This window comes from Mus pahari, chromosome 12, assembly GCF_900095145.1.
Source record: "Mus pahari chromosome 12, PAHARI_EIJ_v1.1, whole genome shotgun sequence".
NCBI classification, from domain to species: Eukaryota; Metazoa; Chordata; class Mammalia; order Rodentia; family Muridae; genus Mus; species Mus pahari.
The window spans coordinates 4,825,938-4,842,442 of NC_034601.1; the positions used below are offsets into that span (position 1 = coordinate 4,825,938).

The window sequence follows — 16,505 nt, forward strand, 5'->3', positions numbered from 1 at the left end:
CCCCCGCCACCAAAAAAACCAACCAAACAAACAACATGGTGTTTCATTTTGGGTGGTGGCTTATACCAGAAATTTCAGCACTCCAGGCACTGAGGCAAGAGGATTATAGCAAGTTCCAGGCCAGCCTAAATGAGATTTGAATTTAAAAAAAAAAAAAAAAAGAACCTGGAGATGCAACTCAGTCAGCTGATAGAGAACTTAGCATGCACTGAGCTCTGGGGTTGTCAGCATTGCATTAACTGGACATGGGGTGCAGGCCGAGGCAGAAGGCTGGATGCTCCCTCCCAGTGAGCCTGGAGACAGGCTCCTTCTCTCAACTTCCTCCCTGCTACAGAAAGCGTCAAAGCCACGGAGGAAACATAAATATCCTGACTTCAGAGTCCACGCTGAGGTTAAGGCCTTTGTCCTTTCTGAGCACACCTGGTCTCAAATACATATTTACTGAGCAACCTCATGCAAGGGAGTCAACCTTTCTGAGCCTCCCCACCTGCACTGTTCAACTCCTGCTTCGTTGAGGAATGGGTGAACCATGGTTCCTGTTTGGCACAGTGTGGCCCAATAGCCCTGAGCTAGGCTGCATCTCCGACCTCTAACTCTTCCCCTGTGCAGGAGGGCAGAAGTGGGGGCAGAAGTGCCTGAGTTCAATTACTGGTCCCTCCACCTCCTAAATATATATATAACTGTGGGCAACTTAGCTCATAATGGCAGTGTCAGTCACATGGTGGCTCAGTGCTGGCAAATCTGAGCCCCTGGGCCTTGCTTCTTGCTTCTCTCTCAGACGGTCAGCGGCCTAGGGAGACGCCACCTCCTGGCAATCCTGGCACAGGAAGACCAGCATCACCTGGAGTATACCCCGTGTACACCCAAGTCCCACCAGGTAAGGAAGGAAACTGCCTCTCCTCTCTGTGTCTCGTGTTCAGGCACCCAGAAGGCCAGTCACCAAGCAGATGGCACCTTCTCTGGTGAGCCTGGGCCTCAACGCTGCTCATCTGAGTTGGTGCCATACCTAGAGTTTCTAAGATATCTTCCTTTCTCTACTGCAAACTTATTGGAGGTTTTTAGTGTTTGTTTCTTGAGACAGGGTTTCTCCGTGTAACCCTGGCTGCCCTGGAACTCACTCTGATCTGACCCATCTTCCCTGCTCCCATTGCCCAGGCCTGTTCCCTGGCATAGCTCATATGGCAACTTCAATCCCAGTGCCGGCCGTGTGTCCCTACTGTGGGAACCGTATCATGACAGTGACCACCTTTACCCCAGGCCTCCTCACCTGGCTGCTGTGCAGTGGCCTCTTTGTGTTTGGGTAAGTAGTGGGGACCTGCTGGAGTTGGGGTGGGACAGCTGAGTGCAGAGAGAGCTAGGGACAAAGGGAGGTCCCAGACTGGGTTTGGTTTCTTCTCTCAGGGGAGTCTGTCCTCTAGCTGGGTGGCTGAAGCAATGGATGGGGGTGGGGCAAGTGGCTCGACACAGGTCACCATCACTGCCACTGCCAAGAAACAGAGGGCTCAGTGTAGCTCTCAGCCCAGCTCTGAAGAATTGCCCCCAAAGAACTGAGACCCACGCAGAAGTGTGACGAGGGTGCAGGCCAGCACGAGGACCTTACTCAGGCGTGACGAGGGTGCAGGCCAGCATGAGGACCTTACTCAGGCGTGACGAGGGTGCAGGCCAGCACGAGGACCCCGCTCAGGCGTGACGAGGGTGCAGGCCAGCACGAGGACCCTACTCAGGCGTGATGAGGGTGCAGGCCAGCATGAGGACCTTACTCAGGCGTGACGAGGGTGCAGGCCAGCACGAGGAACCAGCTCTGGTGTGGTGAGGGTACAGGCCAGCACGAGGAACCAGCTCTGGTGTGATGAGGGTGCAGGCCAGCACGAGGACTCCGCTCAGGCGTGACGAGGGTGCAGGCCAGCACGAGGACCTTACTCAGGCGTGACGAGGGTGCAGGCCAGCACGAGGACCCCACTCAGGTGAACATACACTGCTTCTGAGGCTGCAGGTGCTTCCTGGGCTGCTGTCTCATCCCGTTCTGCATACGAAGCACCATGGATGTGGTCCACTCCTGCCCCTTGTGCCATCACCAGATTTTCTACTTCCATCGCCTGGGATTATGACTATAAACAGCAATAAAGCAACATCAGGGTGTGTATGTGTGTATGAGTGTATGTGTATATGTATGTATGTGTGTATATGTATGTATGTATGTATGCATGTGTGTGTGTGTGTGCCCCCCATAGACCCGTTCACCAAGGGTGGTGGTGAGTGAGTGAAAACACTCTCCACTCTCCTCTGTTCTGTCCATGTGCCATAGTTGATACCTATATAAGCTTGCGTCACAACATGTGCTGGTTGGTATCTTCCTCAGGAGGGCTGGAGCACAAGACTCCTCTGACTGACTGTAGATGCTTCAGCTCCACCAGCCAGGCCACCTCTTTCCCAGCCCCTTCCTATCAACTCCACCTGTTAGCCACACCTCATCTGTATAGTCCCCTAACCCACATCCAGGTTCACACCTGCTCCCCCAGGGACCAGTGCCCCATCACTAACTGCAGTGTCAAGAGAGCATAGTCCCTCCTCCACTGTGGGTCTCTGCAGTCTGGGATCCTCAGCCCCGAGGGCTTCAGATGTCCTCTGGCCTCCCCCCAGCAGCTCTCCTCAGCCTACTTTGTCCCCAGGCTTACTTGAGCTCCCTTTGGCCACCTCCCTAGGCTTCTGTCGTCCCCTCTAGCAGCCCCATAGCCTCGGGTAGCCGGCAGAGCCCGCGTGCTGGCATGGGAAGAGGGCCCTGTAATTAAGAGGAGTTGCCTCACGAAAATGAGGACCAGAGTTTGGATCCCCAGAACACACACAAGTGCTGGCTGAGCGGGGTGGCACACCTGTAATTCCAGCCTTCTAAAGTCCCAGAAAGAGGCTCCCCAGAGCAAGCTTTGACTAGCAAGACTAGCCATGTGAGCAAGCTCTGGGTTTGAGAGACCTTGCCTAAATAAGATGATCCCGCACATCAACCTTGGACCTCCACATGCATGTGCACATATGTACACGCACACCTACACAGGTGTACCCACATATGTGCAGACACACAAATGGAGGGACCTCACAGGGTCTCGAGAGCCCTCTCCTGCAGGAGTGGGTGTATGGGGAGAGTCGGGCTACCTCCTCTCCTCTGATGGCCTCCAGTGCAGCCTGCCTTTCTACTCACCCAGTTGCTTCCCCTCCACCTGCCCCACACTCTGCTGCTCCCTCATCCCTCACCAGCCTCACCTGTGGCTAACAGACAAGGTGATGCAGTTAACATGGACAAGAATTCAACACTTACTTGGGGGCCTGAGATGGGGAGCCTTAGTTACATAGTAAATGCCTGTCTCTTAAAAAAAATTTTTTTTGTTGCCCGTTGTCCAGATCCAGTCTTGTCTAGGCAAGGCGCCTTGCCTGGGGTGGGGGTGTGACCATATTTATGGAGGCAGGAGGACCTGCCCGCTGTGTGCAGCACCATTCCCTGGCTGGGATTCTGGACTGGTTAAGGGAAAAAAGAGAGCTGCGTTGCAGCATGCAAGTTATCCATCGCTGCTTCCTGATTGTGGGTATCATGTGACTTTCAAGCTGACCTGGTGGCTAAAAAGGACCCTTTCTCCGTTCCATTCTTCTTGTCAGAGTAGTGTATCACGGCAACAGGAAGAGAAACTCCAACAGTCACTGCCCCAGAACTCACAGATCATACTCTTTCAGTGAGTTGACCTGGGGCCATGTGCAGTGCTTCCTACCGCCCTCCTGACCCCACCCGGGCAGCCCCCTCTCTATGCACCCCAGGATAGCCCATCCTTCCGGCCCTTTTTTTCAGGAAGACTCGTGAGCCTGGGAATCATGGTTCTGCCTGACACCCCTATGACCTAGCAGAAGTTTAGGGAGAGGCTACAAGAGAAGTTGGGATGGGAGGAGCTCTGCCGAGTCCTATCCTGGGGTGGGCTCCTTCCCAGGGTTACAGCGCAAAGAAGCCAACAGGAAGGAAGTGGTTGTTAAAAGACCTCAAACTGGCATGTGGGTGAGACTTCTGAGTAAAACAAGGAGCGTTAGGGGCAAGGAAGGTGTAGGGAAATGCAGTTTCAGAATGGTTGGGTTTTTATCTTTGTTTGCAATGCTGAGAATTGAAGCGGGGCTTCGTGTGTCACAGGCAAGCACTCTACATCCCAAACCCTCCTTTTCATTTTGTAGCAGGGACTTCGCTAAATTGCCCAGGTTGGCCTTGAGCAGGCCTGGAACTCACAACCCTCCTACCTCAGCCTCTTGACCGCTGGTTTGACAAGTATGTACTGCCACACTGGAGCTCCATTTAATTTGGAAAAACATAAACTATATTGGTACAGCTATCATCATGTGAATAGAAAGGGGGAAGACTTGAGTAAATCACCTGAATAAGAGAAAGGTGGACATGGGAAATTATGGGCTCATGAGGTACATGGGCCACTGATCTGTGCTGGGCTCCATGTAATACCCACACTCACCACAGGGAGGCAGTGTTGCACCAGCTGACAGAGGTAGAAATCCAGGCCTAGGTGGATCCCCAAGCCTGTCTACCACCTGCAATGGAGGGGATACTGGGAAACTGGACTTCGGAACTTCAAACAGCATGGAAATAGGCCTGACACAAGATCACACTATCACGCCAAGTCAGCGTGGGCCTCAGAAAGCAAGCCTTGTCTTGAGGCTTGGTTGAATCTTCTTTACATTCAACTGCTCACCTGAAACCTTCCTTCCCTGTTCAGATCCCTCTCTGTCCCCCACGCAATGTGTTGGCTTTGACTTGTATTCCTGGACAGTAGTGTCTCAGTTGTCAACTCCACAGTGCCCAGGCTGTGTGTGGCTGATGCTGTGTCCAGCTTAAAAGGGTGGTGCTGACGACGGTCACCCCACCCTCTGTGCCAGCCTTATCACTGGAGCGGACAGGTGGGTGTGGCGTGCCACGGCGGTGCTATCAGCAGCCACCATGGCAGGCCTCTGTGCCCACTCCCAGCCTACTGCTGCCAGCCCTGCCCAGCAGGTCCACCTCACTTCGGAAATCTACCTTCCAGCTAGTCTGGAGACAGTGAGCCAGGGCCGGGGAGAGAAGTCCGACAGCTTTTGATGTGCCCTTAGCGTCTGTCCATGCACCTTAGCTGGAAGGCTAACACTGTCCCTCAGCTGCGATGAACCTAAAGGTGCTCCTCCCCAATCTCCTCACCTCCTCCTCCTGCAAGCCCAATTCTGAAAAACTGAGCTTAGGTCATCCAAGAGCCCAGTATCCTGGCTGGCAGGAAAGGACATGTGAGCTCACCTCAGAGACTGTGAAGCCTTTTGGAGTCTGGGCTCCAAACATTTATCCCTGGTTGAAGGTACAAGCTGGGACCTGCCATCTATCCCTGCCATTCAGCCAGACCAGGTACATAACCTAACATGGGCCAGTGATCCCTGGCAGGAACAGAGACTCTCATACCCACAATCTTGCCCTCAGAATGATCTCAAAGCAGAGGGTCCTAGCTTGCAGGTCTCATTCACAACCACCCATGTCCACCAACAACAAAAATAAAGGACACAAGGAGATTGGTCTTGATAGAGCTTTTTGTCTACCTGGGAAATGAAGTCCCCTGGGGCTTCCTTCAAGCCAACAGGTTGTAAGAACTGCATCTCAGCAGCCCCTAGGAGCAAACTGACTGTCAATGGGGACACTGAACTTTGGCTGTGACCGTGTGCAACAGATTAAAGTGGCTGTCCCTTCCCTTAGGAACTGAGCCCCGTTCCTGGTGCTTAGCAGCCAGAAGTTGGAGAGTGGACACAAGGCACTCTGCCACGGGGGCAGCTACTGTCTGATAGCACAGGGTTGGGACAGGGACAGCATGCTGAGCCACCCCCCCCCCCCGAAGTCAGCCCCAATTCCTACAAAAGCACCTGACCCCTGTCCCTGATCAGCTTCCAGACACCCATTCCAGGGAAGGCCGCACCACCTTTTCCCCATGTGGCACAAGCGGACTTGGTTTTTACTATGACAGGGTTATACTATGTAGCCTAGACTAGTCTCACAGGCAGCTGGGATCACCACCCTGCCAGGGCTTCATCAATATAACCACACATTTACCCTAACAAACAGCTGGAAAGCAATATGGTATTCCTCCTTGCCAGATGTGCTTGGTCACAGGGACAGCTGGCTCAATCAGTGCGCTGTCAAAGAGGGGGAATGGTCTCTGAGGAGCCACACAGGGAGACCTGGGACCTAGCCCAGCTTAGCTCTAGTGTTGAAGAAAACCCCAGAGGCCAATGGCCGATGGTTATGTTCGTGCTTTTCAAGCTTGGGTCTCAGGCATCCTAGACCCTTATGTGTAACCAGGGCTTTGAACTCATGTCCCCGCTTCCACTTTGGTAAGCACAACCATTCCAGCTTCATGCCCTGAGCAGAATCACACAGCCACCAAGGCTGCAAGCCCTCACTTAAGTCACACTCCCCTACATTAACACCCACGTCACAGAGCAAAGGGACCTGATGGCATCTTCAGGGGATTCAGTTTCTTACATTTTAGTAATACTTAAATTTAGAAGTAGAAATCTGCTTCTACCTCCCCCCAAATCAGGTAAATGAACTCGGTATTTAGGGAACTGGGAAGGAACGGAGAAATGAATGCCACACACAAGAAACACTACAAGAAGTTATTTTGAAAAATAGTCATTTAATATTTAAGGGAGAATAGAAATCGTGGGTATCTTAGTCTGAGCAACCCCAACAAACCCTGAAACAGGAACACCTTGGGGTTCAAAGGCCAACATTGGGTGAGCAGTCCTCATTGTCTTGCCTGTAACTACCTGTAACTTCTTATTTACAGGCCAAAGGGCCCAGCAGGATCGAGGCCCACCTGGCCCCCACGATGTGCTGCTTTCCCCACTGATCTGGATACAGTAAGTTATCAGAAGGCACACAATTCATAGTGCAACAGAGAAAGGAAGTCGGGTTACAGACTGGCTCAGAACCAGGAGACCCGAGGCAACCCACAGCACACCAAGTGGCCTCCCCTAGACACCTCATCCAGAGTCCCTGCACTTCCTCAGTCAGAATACAGACAGGCATGAATCCCACCTGAGAACTCTTGCATTTTCCTTAGATACTGGGGATGAGGCCCAGGGCCCTGCACATACTGGACAAGCTCTCTGCCGCCAGCTACACTCCGAATTCTTGTCAGGGTCTGTCCGTGTAGCACAGGCTGATTTTCCTCCTCCGCAGCTTCCTAACTGCTAGGATTATAGGCCCGTGCCACCACACCTCACAAACCCTTACCCCTCGAGCTCCAATGGGAAGCCAGGAGTGGCGTTCACACCTTTAAACCCAACACTTGGGAAGTAGAGGCAGGTGGACCTTTGTGCGTTCAGGATCAGCCTGGTCTACATAGCAAGCTTCAGGCCTGTAGGGCAAACCAGATCTCAAAAAGGAAATAAAAGCCGCCACCCAAAGGAAAAAGCCAGGTGAGAGAGCAAGCCTGTGGCGTGCGGCGGAAAGCCTGGCTCAACGCAAAGCCCCCAGGGGAGCGGTCACCCTCGGCTTCCACAGCAGTCATTGGATTATAATTTTTATAGAAAATTTTATTCAACATACAACATTTTCCAGCAAAAAGGCAATATACAGGAGAATTGGTGTACACTGCTGCTACAGAAACAAACAGAAGTACTGGGGGGGGGGGAAGAAGTGTGGCTTGCTCCTTCTATTTGCACTCCAAACTAGACACGCAGCTGGCATTAGCTCCAACAAAAAGGGAAACAAGGAGAAGACTCAAATAAAGCTACGCAGAGTGTCCAAGTCGGCCAGGGTCACTCGCACTCACCCAATAGAAAAACGGCCTCCTCCCAGGGCAAATTGTACAGGTTTCATTCATTAAATATACAATTTCATTTTCCATTTTTCCTTTTTTATTTTATCTTTTTTACAAAGTCAACAGCTTACTAACCACTAGCGAGCATGCGCCCTTGCTAAAAGGCTCTCTCCCTTGTTGCTCGTCCACTCCGTCCTCACAGAAGCCTAGAGTGACTGTTCACCTGCTCAGATCATTACGTTTCCCAATGGGCAACAGAGTAAACCTTAATTGTATCTGACAATGTTCTCAGTGTCTAAGACCCCTAACTGCCAGGACCGCATTCAGTGCATCCACATCGTGAACAGGCTGCTGAACAGTACTAGCTGACAAAGAGAGACAGTTATTAAAAAGCCTCCAGGCAGCTGAGGAGAGGAACCCCAGGAAGGGCCAGCAACGCACACGGTGAAGGAGAGAGTGCTACTGACTAGGGCTGTTTTCTCTGGTTTGCCTTTACAGATGCACACAGATCACTCGAAGTCTAACTGAAGGAAGAAATTGGACGAGCCTACTCATCAGTCTGACTAGTTGCAGGGCTGGTGGCAGGACCTGGGCAGGCGGCCAGGCTGCCTGCGCCAACCAGAGACCTTCTGCCAGGGACTCACCCCCTCGGAACCTCTTCTCCCATGCTGCGGATGGCTGCCTTGCATTGTGGTTACCATAAAAGAACTCTCATTGGCATCCAAGCTTTATAAAAACACCTTCATTTTGCTCAAAAAGGGCAGTCAATAGATACAGAGAAGCCAAACTGAACAGCCTCAACAAAATAAAATAACATCAGCAGCAAATCCTCTTGCTGGAGACTTCGGGGAGAGTGCACGTGCACCAGAGTTCTACGGCTGTTAAAAGGGCACACACCCACGCACTGTCCTCGCCTTGGACACGGGAAGGAAGTCAGTTGTGGATTTTAATTGCCTTCTCTAGGTAAGTGTAGCGACTCCTCTTTGGGGCTTTGTTGAAGTGGTCAAGCCCTAGCCAAGGCCGAGGATGAGACATGTTACCTGGCAGGGACAAAGAACAAACCATTAAGACCCAGGCTCTCTGGTAACTCACACAGATTGCTGCGCAGTCAAGCCAGAGACCACTAGCCATTTGTTAAAGCCAGAGAGTCTCCCCAGCCTCAGCCCCAAGAAAGCAGCACCACTGGAGACAGAGCAGTGACCTGATCCCAGGGCTGCTGCCTTCCAGTGGCTGCATACTCTCAAGACCTACAGTCCAAACGATAGCCTCTTACCAGGTTGTGGCTCAAAGTCCTTCAAATTCACTTCATACTCATCTTCATTGATGTACTGGTGCCGGCCCATCATGACAATTGCAAATTTAAACTGGAAAACACAAGCAAAACTCCCCAATTATCTTCTGTCCACCAAAGCGGCCCAGCTACCTCACTCTGGATTCAAGTGCTAGTCACTGAGGTAGAGCCAGGCTCAGGAGCACACACACCTTTTCAAACTCCTTCTCCTGGATGTCCAGCAGGCTCTGAATCCGCTTCATCACCTCTCTGAAATGCTCACCCTGGGACGACAAGGAGGGGACAGGTGTGCTCGATGCCAAAGCCAGGGTTGTCTGTGCAAGCAGCTGAGACCAGCAAGGCATTCAAAGACACAGGGCTTTGACAAGATGCCCAGCCCTTTCAACTCTTACCTGGTGTATCCTCAGCAAAAACGGAATTCCAAATGTCCCAAACACCTCTTTGTGGAAATGTGCCACTGTGATTAGCATCTCGTTTTCCTTATCTATGTCTACCTGGTCCAAAGGTATTTCCTGGAGACACATTTTAAACACAAAGACTTTAAGTTTAAATTCTAACCTGACACTCAATGGGGGTACGCTCCCATTTAGATATAGATGACCCCCCGAAAGGTTCCATGTCCACCAGGAGGTGACAGGAACTGACTAGGGTGAGTGGACAGAAGAGGAGGAAGGTTACTGTGCTGTGGCCTGGAAGGTACAGTAGGAGCTGGGGTCTGTAGAGCACAAAGTGATTCCCAGAACCCACAGTGGATCACAACATGTTACTCCACCTCCAGTAGATCTGACACCCTGTGCTGGACTCTGCTTGCAGCATACAGATACAAATGCAGGCATAAGTGTGTTCCACCACACCCGGACACAACGAATTTAAAGACAAACCCACATGGTTTCCCTCACAAGGGGTTAAGGGTACCAGGATGAAAAGGCAGGCAGCAGGGGTTGGGACGGACAGGCTCTGGGTGCCAATGGCTGCACAGGGCAGCTGTGCTCGGCACCACCATGCACACACTAATACCAGGCAGTGGCTCATTACTCGATGCTATGTGCAGTTTTTCATACTGCAGCCTTTTTAAATGCTAAGAGGAAACTACCCTTGGAGAACTTTGAGAATGGATGAACTAACAACTCAAGCTACTTTGTGTACAGCAGAGAGGATGTCACGGTGGCCCCCACCTCAGCACAGGACAGCCACTGCACTACAGGCCCACAAGCTGAGTCCAAGGCCCGCAAGGTGACAATTACCTCTATTCTAAAAGTCCGACTCGTTGCAGGAGATAAGCATTCTAATAGTTCATCTTCTTGATGCACACCAATAATTTTGTAGCTCACAATTTCTAGCAGTCTAAAAGAAGAAAAATGGAGCAATGAAGTATTTATCTCATGTAAGGACACAAGAGCGGGCATAATGGTGCTCAGAAGAGGAGAGCTCCAGGTGACAGCAACACAAGCAGCACTGCATATGGACCATACTCTCTAGTGACTGAGTATAATACAGGAGGGGAGCAGGCTCAGTAGTAACCGGAGTCCTGCCTGCTGCTGTGGAAATCCCCAAGCATTTGGAGAACCAACCAGTTAGTCCTAAGGCCACCTGTCTTTGACATCTGTAGGCAAAACCATAGAAATACACAGGATTCAGAAAAGCAGGATCACTTTACAGTCTACATGGAGCTACACTTAACCACCCAAGAAGTATGGACACCCACAGTCTCAGAATCCTGCCGTTCCGTTCCTTTGCTACAGGCATCACACCCATTTACTACAGATAACAGACGAGAAGGTGGGAGATGGGCTGGGGCTCTGCAAAAACCAACTGCAGAAGGATGGGGCTGTTTGGTTTTGGAGTGAATGGCTGTTCCAGCCTCCTATAGCTCAGGAGATACTTGCCTAAGTCTCCCTGATGCCTTGTCACCGAGCTCCACGGCTTTTTTACATTCTTCTAACAGGTCCCGGACACAGCCATGCTTGTCTGGGTATAGTGTTATTTCCTATGTGATGACAGGATATTACAAGGCTTTAAAGAAAATAGACTTCTGCTGCAACAAACCCAACAACTTCGCTAGTTCCAGTTGGGAGGCAGGGTTCGGTATCACTCAAAGGCCTACTCAGTGGATTCAGTCACTGGAGGAGGAGCATCTCCACCAAACCAGGACTTCAGATGTTTCTTAGAAAAATCCCTGGATCACCCTGAGAGCACTCCTGTTCTCAGCATCAGGAGACTAGTCAAAAGGAGATTATAATAAAATGGGTCTGGTGACCAGGTGAGTGGGATCTTTTCTTCAGAAATGTGGCCTAGGGAGAGGCCCAGCTTGGCTGTGTGCAGTACACATTCCTGGCAGGATCTTCTCAGGTCAGGTTAGGCCAAGGAACCATAAAGACACTTCAAGCTCCTGTTTGGGGTCTTTTAGCTCAGCAATGCTTACTTCTGGCTTTCAAAGGTCACTACCATATGTTCCCACTGAGAAAATACTCTTAGTTCTAGAGCTCTGAAAGGATAACAGTAACACTAGACAAAAATGCTTACCTCTTCCCTAAATTGGCTGTTTAACCATATACACTTAAAACTTCTCCTGTTCTCAAAGTCTGTGATTTTCATCTTAAGCTATTAAGAAAAAGAGACACTTGTTTAAACACACTCCTGAGAAACCCAAGCCTTCCCTTTATTAACCAGTTTTGTTGACTTGGACTCACTTGCTGATAATAAAGTTTCTTAGGTTGTCTTGGCTTGAAGAATTGTAGAAGATCTCTTAAAGTACCTTCGTAATTATGCCTAAGAGGATTACCGGGGCCGTCCCTATAACTGCAAGAAAACAGCACATGAATAACTGGTCTACAATACACTCCAACTAAGAAAAAAAGCAGACTTGGGTGTGCACTGTCTGAAAGCTGTGTGCCTACCTAGCCCATTTCTGCTCCCCATACCTTAGTCTCTCATCACAAGCCTTAAAAATACTCTGTAAAGGGACAGAGTACACACAGGTCTCTATAGCTGCATAGGACCCTGGAGCCAAAGAAGCATGAAGGGCCAACCAAAACCTAGTCCAGCCCGAGAGAAGGGGAACAATCACTGCACCACCTCTGGGATCATGTGGTTAAGATATAAAGGTGAAATAACACTTGTATTTCAAACTTAGAGGTGACCTACCTATCTAGTCAAGCGTGTTCACACAATGCCTGGGGGAGCTCAGCACACAGGAAAGAGCAGCCAGAGTGAGGCTCACTTACCCTTGAGACTTGAAAAACTGCAGCAACATGGGGTCTGTGTTGAGCCTCTGTGCAACTGTCTTTGCAACCTAGGGAGTAGAAAAAGACCAGAAGAAGGGAAGTTGGCACTCTGGGGAAAGGTTGGTCATTTGCTTGTGAGTCTTATTTAGTAAAAAGTGATATTCACATGTAACCTGAAATGAAATACCCTAGAAATTTACTATTAGCCAGAACAAAATATTCTTAACATGTGTCACCTTGTAAGTAACCTATTTGAACAAGGGTTTTCAGTTGCACTCTTATGCATCTATATAGCACAATATAATGTGATAGGTTCATCAGTAACTATGTAGGTATATTTACACATTATACTTATGTGATAATATATAATATATAAATAGCATATATCTCTTTAGACATATTCATCGTTTCTGCGTGGTGAACCTTTAAACGAGTTTCAATTTTCAGAACTCTGAGGCACCTTACTGTGCGGCCCAGGTTGGTCTTACATTTGCTGTACAGTATAAGGAAGCCTGAAGCTCAAAATCTGTCTCAAGGCAGTCTTCCTTCTTATCAAAGTGTTGAAGCCACAAGGAGACTGTTTAATACCTGAAAATAATTCATCCTATTTGATAATGTGACCACAAATCCAGGGTCATTGGGGATGGTTTTGTCACAGAAGATGACGTCGACCCGATGGTAGAGATCTCTGAAATACTCTTTAGCAGTGGGCAGCTCACTGTTATCGTTTTCTGGGTCATCCCTGGGGAGGAACAAGTGCATGTCAACAGCAACACCACATGTAAGCAGTGCGATGATGGAAGACAGTCTGTGCTCACCAGAAGCTACAAGGTGCCTGCCTCAGCAACCTTTGTAGCAAGGCACAGCAAAATGGGCAAGTATATGCCTCAAGAGGCGGCTCAGAGGTTAAGAGCACTTCCAGAGGACCTAACAGCCATATGGTGGCCAGTAACCATTTTTAATTCTAGTCCCAAGGGATCTATCTTGATATCCACACTATTGGCTTCCACCAGCAGCAGCAGGTATGTGCACTGTGCATAGACACAAACAGACAAAACATTCATACACATAAAATAAAAGAGGCACGTACTTACTGAGTCTCTACAGTAAAGTACTCAGTGCCAGCAGCTGTCTCAGTGACTGCCCACCTCCCCACAAACGGGTTCTCTGCAGAGCAGTACACTTAGCCTGGTCTGCAGTAGCAGCCCACACCTACAGGTGTGGACACAGGCAGAAGAGAAATCTTCTAAAGAAGGCCGATCTCGAGTACTTTCAGAGAAGGAAGTGGACTTGTACTTTACAAAGATGTCTCAGTTTGGTCCCTACAGACATTCCTGGTCATCAGAGAACTTGGGCTTGGTAGACAGGTTCTCACAGCCCCAGCAGATCTCAAAGCTTGCAATGTAGCTCCTGGGTCCTCCAGCCTCTCTACCTCCCAAGTCCTACAACAAGTTCACTACGAGAACTCCAAATCAATGTCCGCATTCCCTAATACCAAACCTGACCCAGAGTAGCAACTGTCCATGAGTGAGGAGGACACTCCCAAGATACATACTTCTGAAACACTATGATGTCACCATCCATCAGCTCATCAAGGGCTTTATCAAGAGACACATCATAGTCCTGAATTCTCTCTGTTAAATTCGGCTTAACTTCCTACAGGAAGAGATAGCAAGTGGTTATATTTAAGAACTTCTTGTATGAGCAGATTTTTTTGTTCTTATTTTTCTGCCTTCTCTATATCCGAGTCTTTTTCATCTGCATGCTGTACATTTAGTCTTTGAGACAGGGTCTGCTTGGTTGTTTTTAGGCTGGCCCTGGATGCCAGCCTTAGCCTCTCAGGGAACCAAGGACTCCAAACTCAGGTGACCACACCTGGCTTACGCAGTTTTTATTTTAAGTCAAAATACAAATGGAAAAGCCAGTCTCTACGTATCTGATGATCCCCAATTCTAAACAGATAAAAGTTAAGATATTTAAAACGGGTAGCAGGGTGTGGTCGGAAGTAGAGGTGGTAAGATTAGGAGGCCAATGTAGCAATATACAAAGTAGCTATATATAAAGGAGCCCGAATCTGCTTGCATTATCTGAGGCCCTTTCTCAATAAAACATAAAACACACTGTAATTGTCAACTAAAGTGTAGAGCACCTGGTGGTGGTGCATGCCTTTCAATCCCAGCAACTGGGAGGCAGCCTGGTCTACAGATGGAGGTTTCAGGACAGCCAGGGCTACACAGACAAACCTTGTTTCAACACCCATGCTACCCACCAAGAAAGAGAAGACCCAAATCAAGTACAGAGGAAGCACTAATGATTTCCAAGACTAAGAGAAGAACCTCCCTCCCCGGCAGGCAGAAATGGAGTGACTGCAGAGAGATAAAACAAGCAAACCTCATAGAGGATAAGGCTAGTATCCTGGATGAATCCTGCTCTGTCACACATAACCGGGAGCAAGTCACCTGCAGTGAAGACATCTATTAAATATACAACTGGGATGCACTAAGCAAAAGCTAGTCCTAAGAAGTACAGCCAGGACTTACGTATTTTACAGGATATGGGTGTGTAGATATGTCCACAGTAATTCAAGCTCCGTGTTTTAGGATCATACATCTTCAAAAATAACATTACATCATCTACAAGTTGATGAACAGGCTGTTAGCGTCCTAATCTTTAGTACAATGTTTGAAAATGCTAACAAGTAAGCTTCGGTTAAGTGACAACCCCTCACAGCGAGAAGTCCCCAGAAAGTAACGGTGACACGAGGTGCCTTCAGGAGGCTGATCCTGTGACGTTAGAGGTGGGCTCCACAAATCACAGCTCATGACTCAGTATTTAAGGTGAACAGGACACTCAGTGCAACAACGGAGACTTGGCACTGACTACTGGACTAGAATTCCCAGGTGACTATGTCAAAGTTGGATATCCTCCACAAAAGTGACCCCTTGTCTGTTCTTACAGAGCAAAAGAGCTAGTTTGTGGGTCAGCCTCCTGTTCAGTGGCATAGCCATGACTGCTTAAACATGCGTTCACATAGGCCATGTGGCTTAAGGTGAAGCATCTGTAACGCGACACCAGCCTGCAATCCCTGCCTAGTCATCTGATCAGAGTGATGAACAGGAGCCTGGAGCCAGTGTCCAGTGGCTTCCCTTTGAGCCCTCAACATGGAAGGGTCTGAATGAGTAGTGTGGAGGCCCCAGGAGCTCTTTTTCTCCAAAGGAAGAAAGGTCCAGCCCTCTGCTGGTACCAATGAACGCCAAGCCTACTTGGCTGCTCTAAAGCAGCAGGTGGCTTGTGGGCACTTACGATCTTTATCAAACTTGGGCAATGTTGCTCCGCTAGCAGCAAGCTCAGGATCAACTGTTTCCAGGAATATTGTCCAAGGGTTTTCATTATCACTCAGTTCAATCATCTATTTCCAAAAGAGACGCTGGTTTTAGAAGGTTGCAATGGCTTAGGTGACAGGGCGGCTGACAACTACACTTGAGTAGTGAAGATATACGTCCAGCTCTACTGAACGCAAAGCAAAGGGGCACAAGGCTGCTAAGTGCAGGACAGGAGCCTCCCGCAGAGATCCACACGAGACACCCGAGGATCTACCAACAATATTTACTGTTTTACTGCCGTCGGCTTCATTATCTAGCATTGCAGGCCGTTTTGTTCCATTACTTCTTGCTTGCATAGGCCACAATCGAATCTGATCTTGTGGAAACCCCTGAAAAAAAGTCAAAACTTTATTAAAACAACAAGCATCTTATTATCATTTGAACGCTTCTGTGAGTACAAGTAACAGGACAGGGTCAAACTTTACACTCTCGTGCCTTCTAAAAAGTCCACTCCAGGGCTTAGCTCAAAAAGCTACCCAGAAGCTGGGGGTGGTGACACACGTCTTTAATCCCAGCACTTGAAGGCAGAGGCAGGCGGATTTCTGAGTTCGAGGCCAGCCTGGTCTACAAAGTGAGTTCCAGGACAGCCAGGGTTACACAGAGAAACCCTGTCTTGGAAAACAAAAAAAAAAAAAAAGCTACCAGAAACTGGTGGTGGCAGTACAAGAACAGACAGTCCCCACAAGCTCCTTCTCTGAGATTCACTACATGGTTATGTTTGGGGACTGAAGGAAGTAGATGCTGAGATTAAAGATTCTGACAGCTGGATCAGGAGCTTGGCTCAACATCT

General features: G+C 49.3%; 2 protein-coding genes across 3 annotated transcripts in view; one reads left to right on the top strand and one right to left on the bottom strand.

Annotated features, from left to right (window-relative positions):
* The window catches only part of Litafd (LITAF domain containing), a 3,717-nt gene extending 1,577 nt beyond the window's left edge, over positions 1-2,140 (top strand). Inside the window, exons 2-4 of the mRNA XM_021208867.1 lie at positions 779-877; positions 1,156-1,300; positions 1,994-2,140. Coding sequence (XP_021064526.1) covers positions 779-877; positions 1,156-1,300; positions 1,994-2,108 — 359 coding nt within the window. The 3' untranslated portion in view covers positions 2,109-2,140. The remainder of the gene's footprint in view (positions 1-778; positions 878-1,155; positions 1,301-1,993) is intronic.
* A 4,537-nt stretch (positions 2,141-6,677) lies between these two features.
* The window catches only part of Usp7 (ubiquitin specific peptidase 7), a 52,728-nt gene continuing 42,900 nt past the window's right edge, over positions 6,678-16,505 (bottom strand). The window contains exons 17-31 of one of the 2 annotated variants that reach the window (XM_029544281.1): positions 15,943-16,044; positions 15,636-15,741; positions 14,873-14,965; positions 14,724-14,791; positions 13,888-13,988; positions 12,921-13,074; positions 12,333-12,400; positions 11,799-11,907; positions 11,632-11,709; positions 10,995-11,095; positions 10,353-10,452; positions 9,501-9,620; positions 9,300-9,371; positions 9,091-9,181; positions 6,678-8,857 (exon numbers count right to left, since the gene is read on the bottom strand). In XM_029544281.1, coding sequence (XP_029400141.1) covers positions 8,751-8,857; positions 9,091-9,181; positions 9,300-9,371; positions 9,501-9,620; positions 10,353-10,452; positions 10,995-11,095; positions 11,632-11,709; positions 11,799-11,907; positions 12,333-12,400; positions 12,921-13,074; positions 13,888-13,988; positions 14,724-14,791; positions 14,873-14,965; positions 15,636-15,741; positions 15,943-16,044 — 1,470 coding nt within the window. In that variant the 3' untranslated portion in view covers positions 6,678-8,750. The remainder of the gene's footprint in view (positions 8,858-9,090; positions 9,182-9,299; positions 9,372-9,500; positions 9,621-10,352; positions 10,453-10,994; positions 11,096-11,631; positions 11,710-11,798; positions 11,908-12,332; positions 12,401-12,920; positions 13,075-13,887; positions 13,989-14,723; positions 14,792-14,872; positions 14,966-15,635; positions 15,742-15,942; positions 16,045-16,505) is intronic. The other variant, XM_021208911.1, reaches the window with a different exon arrangement.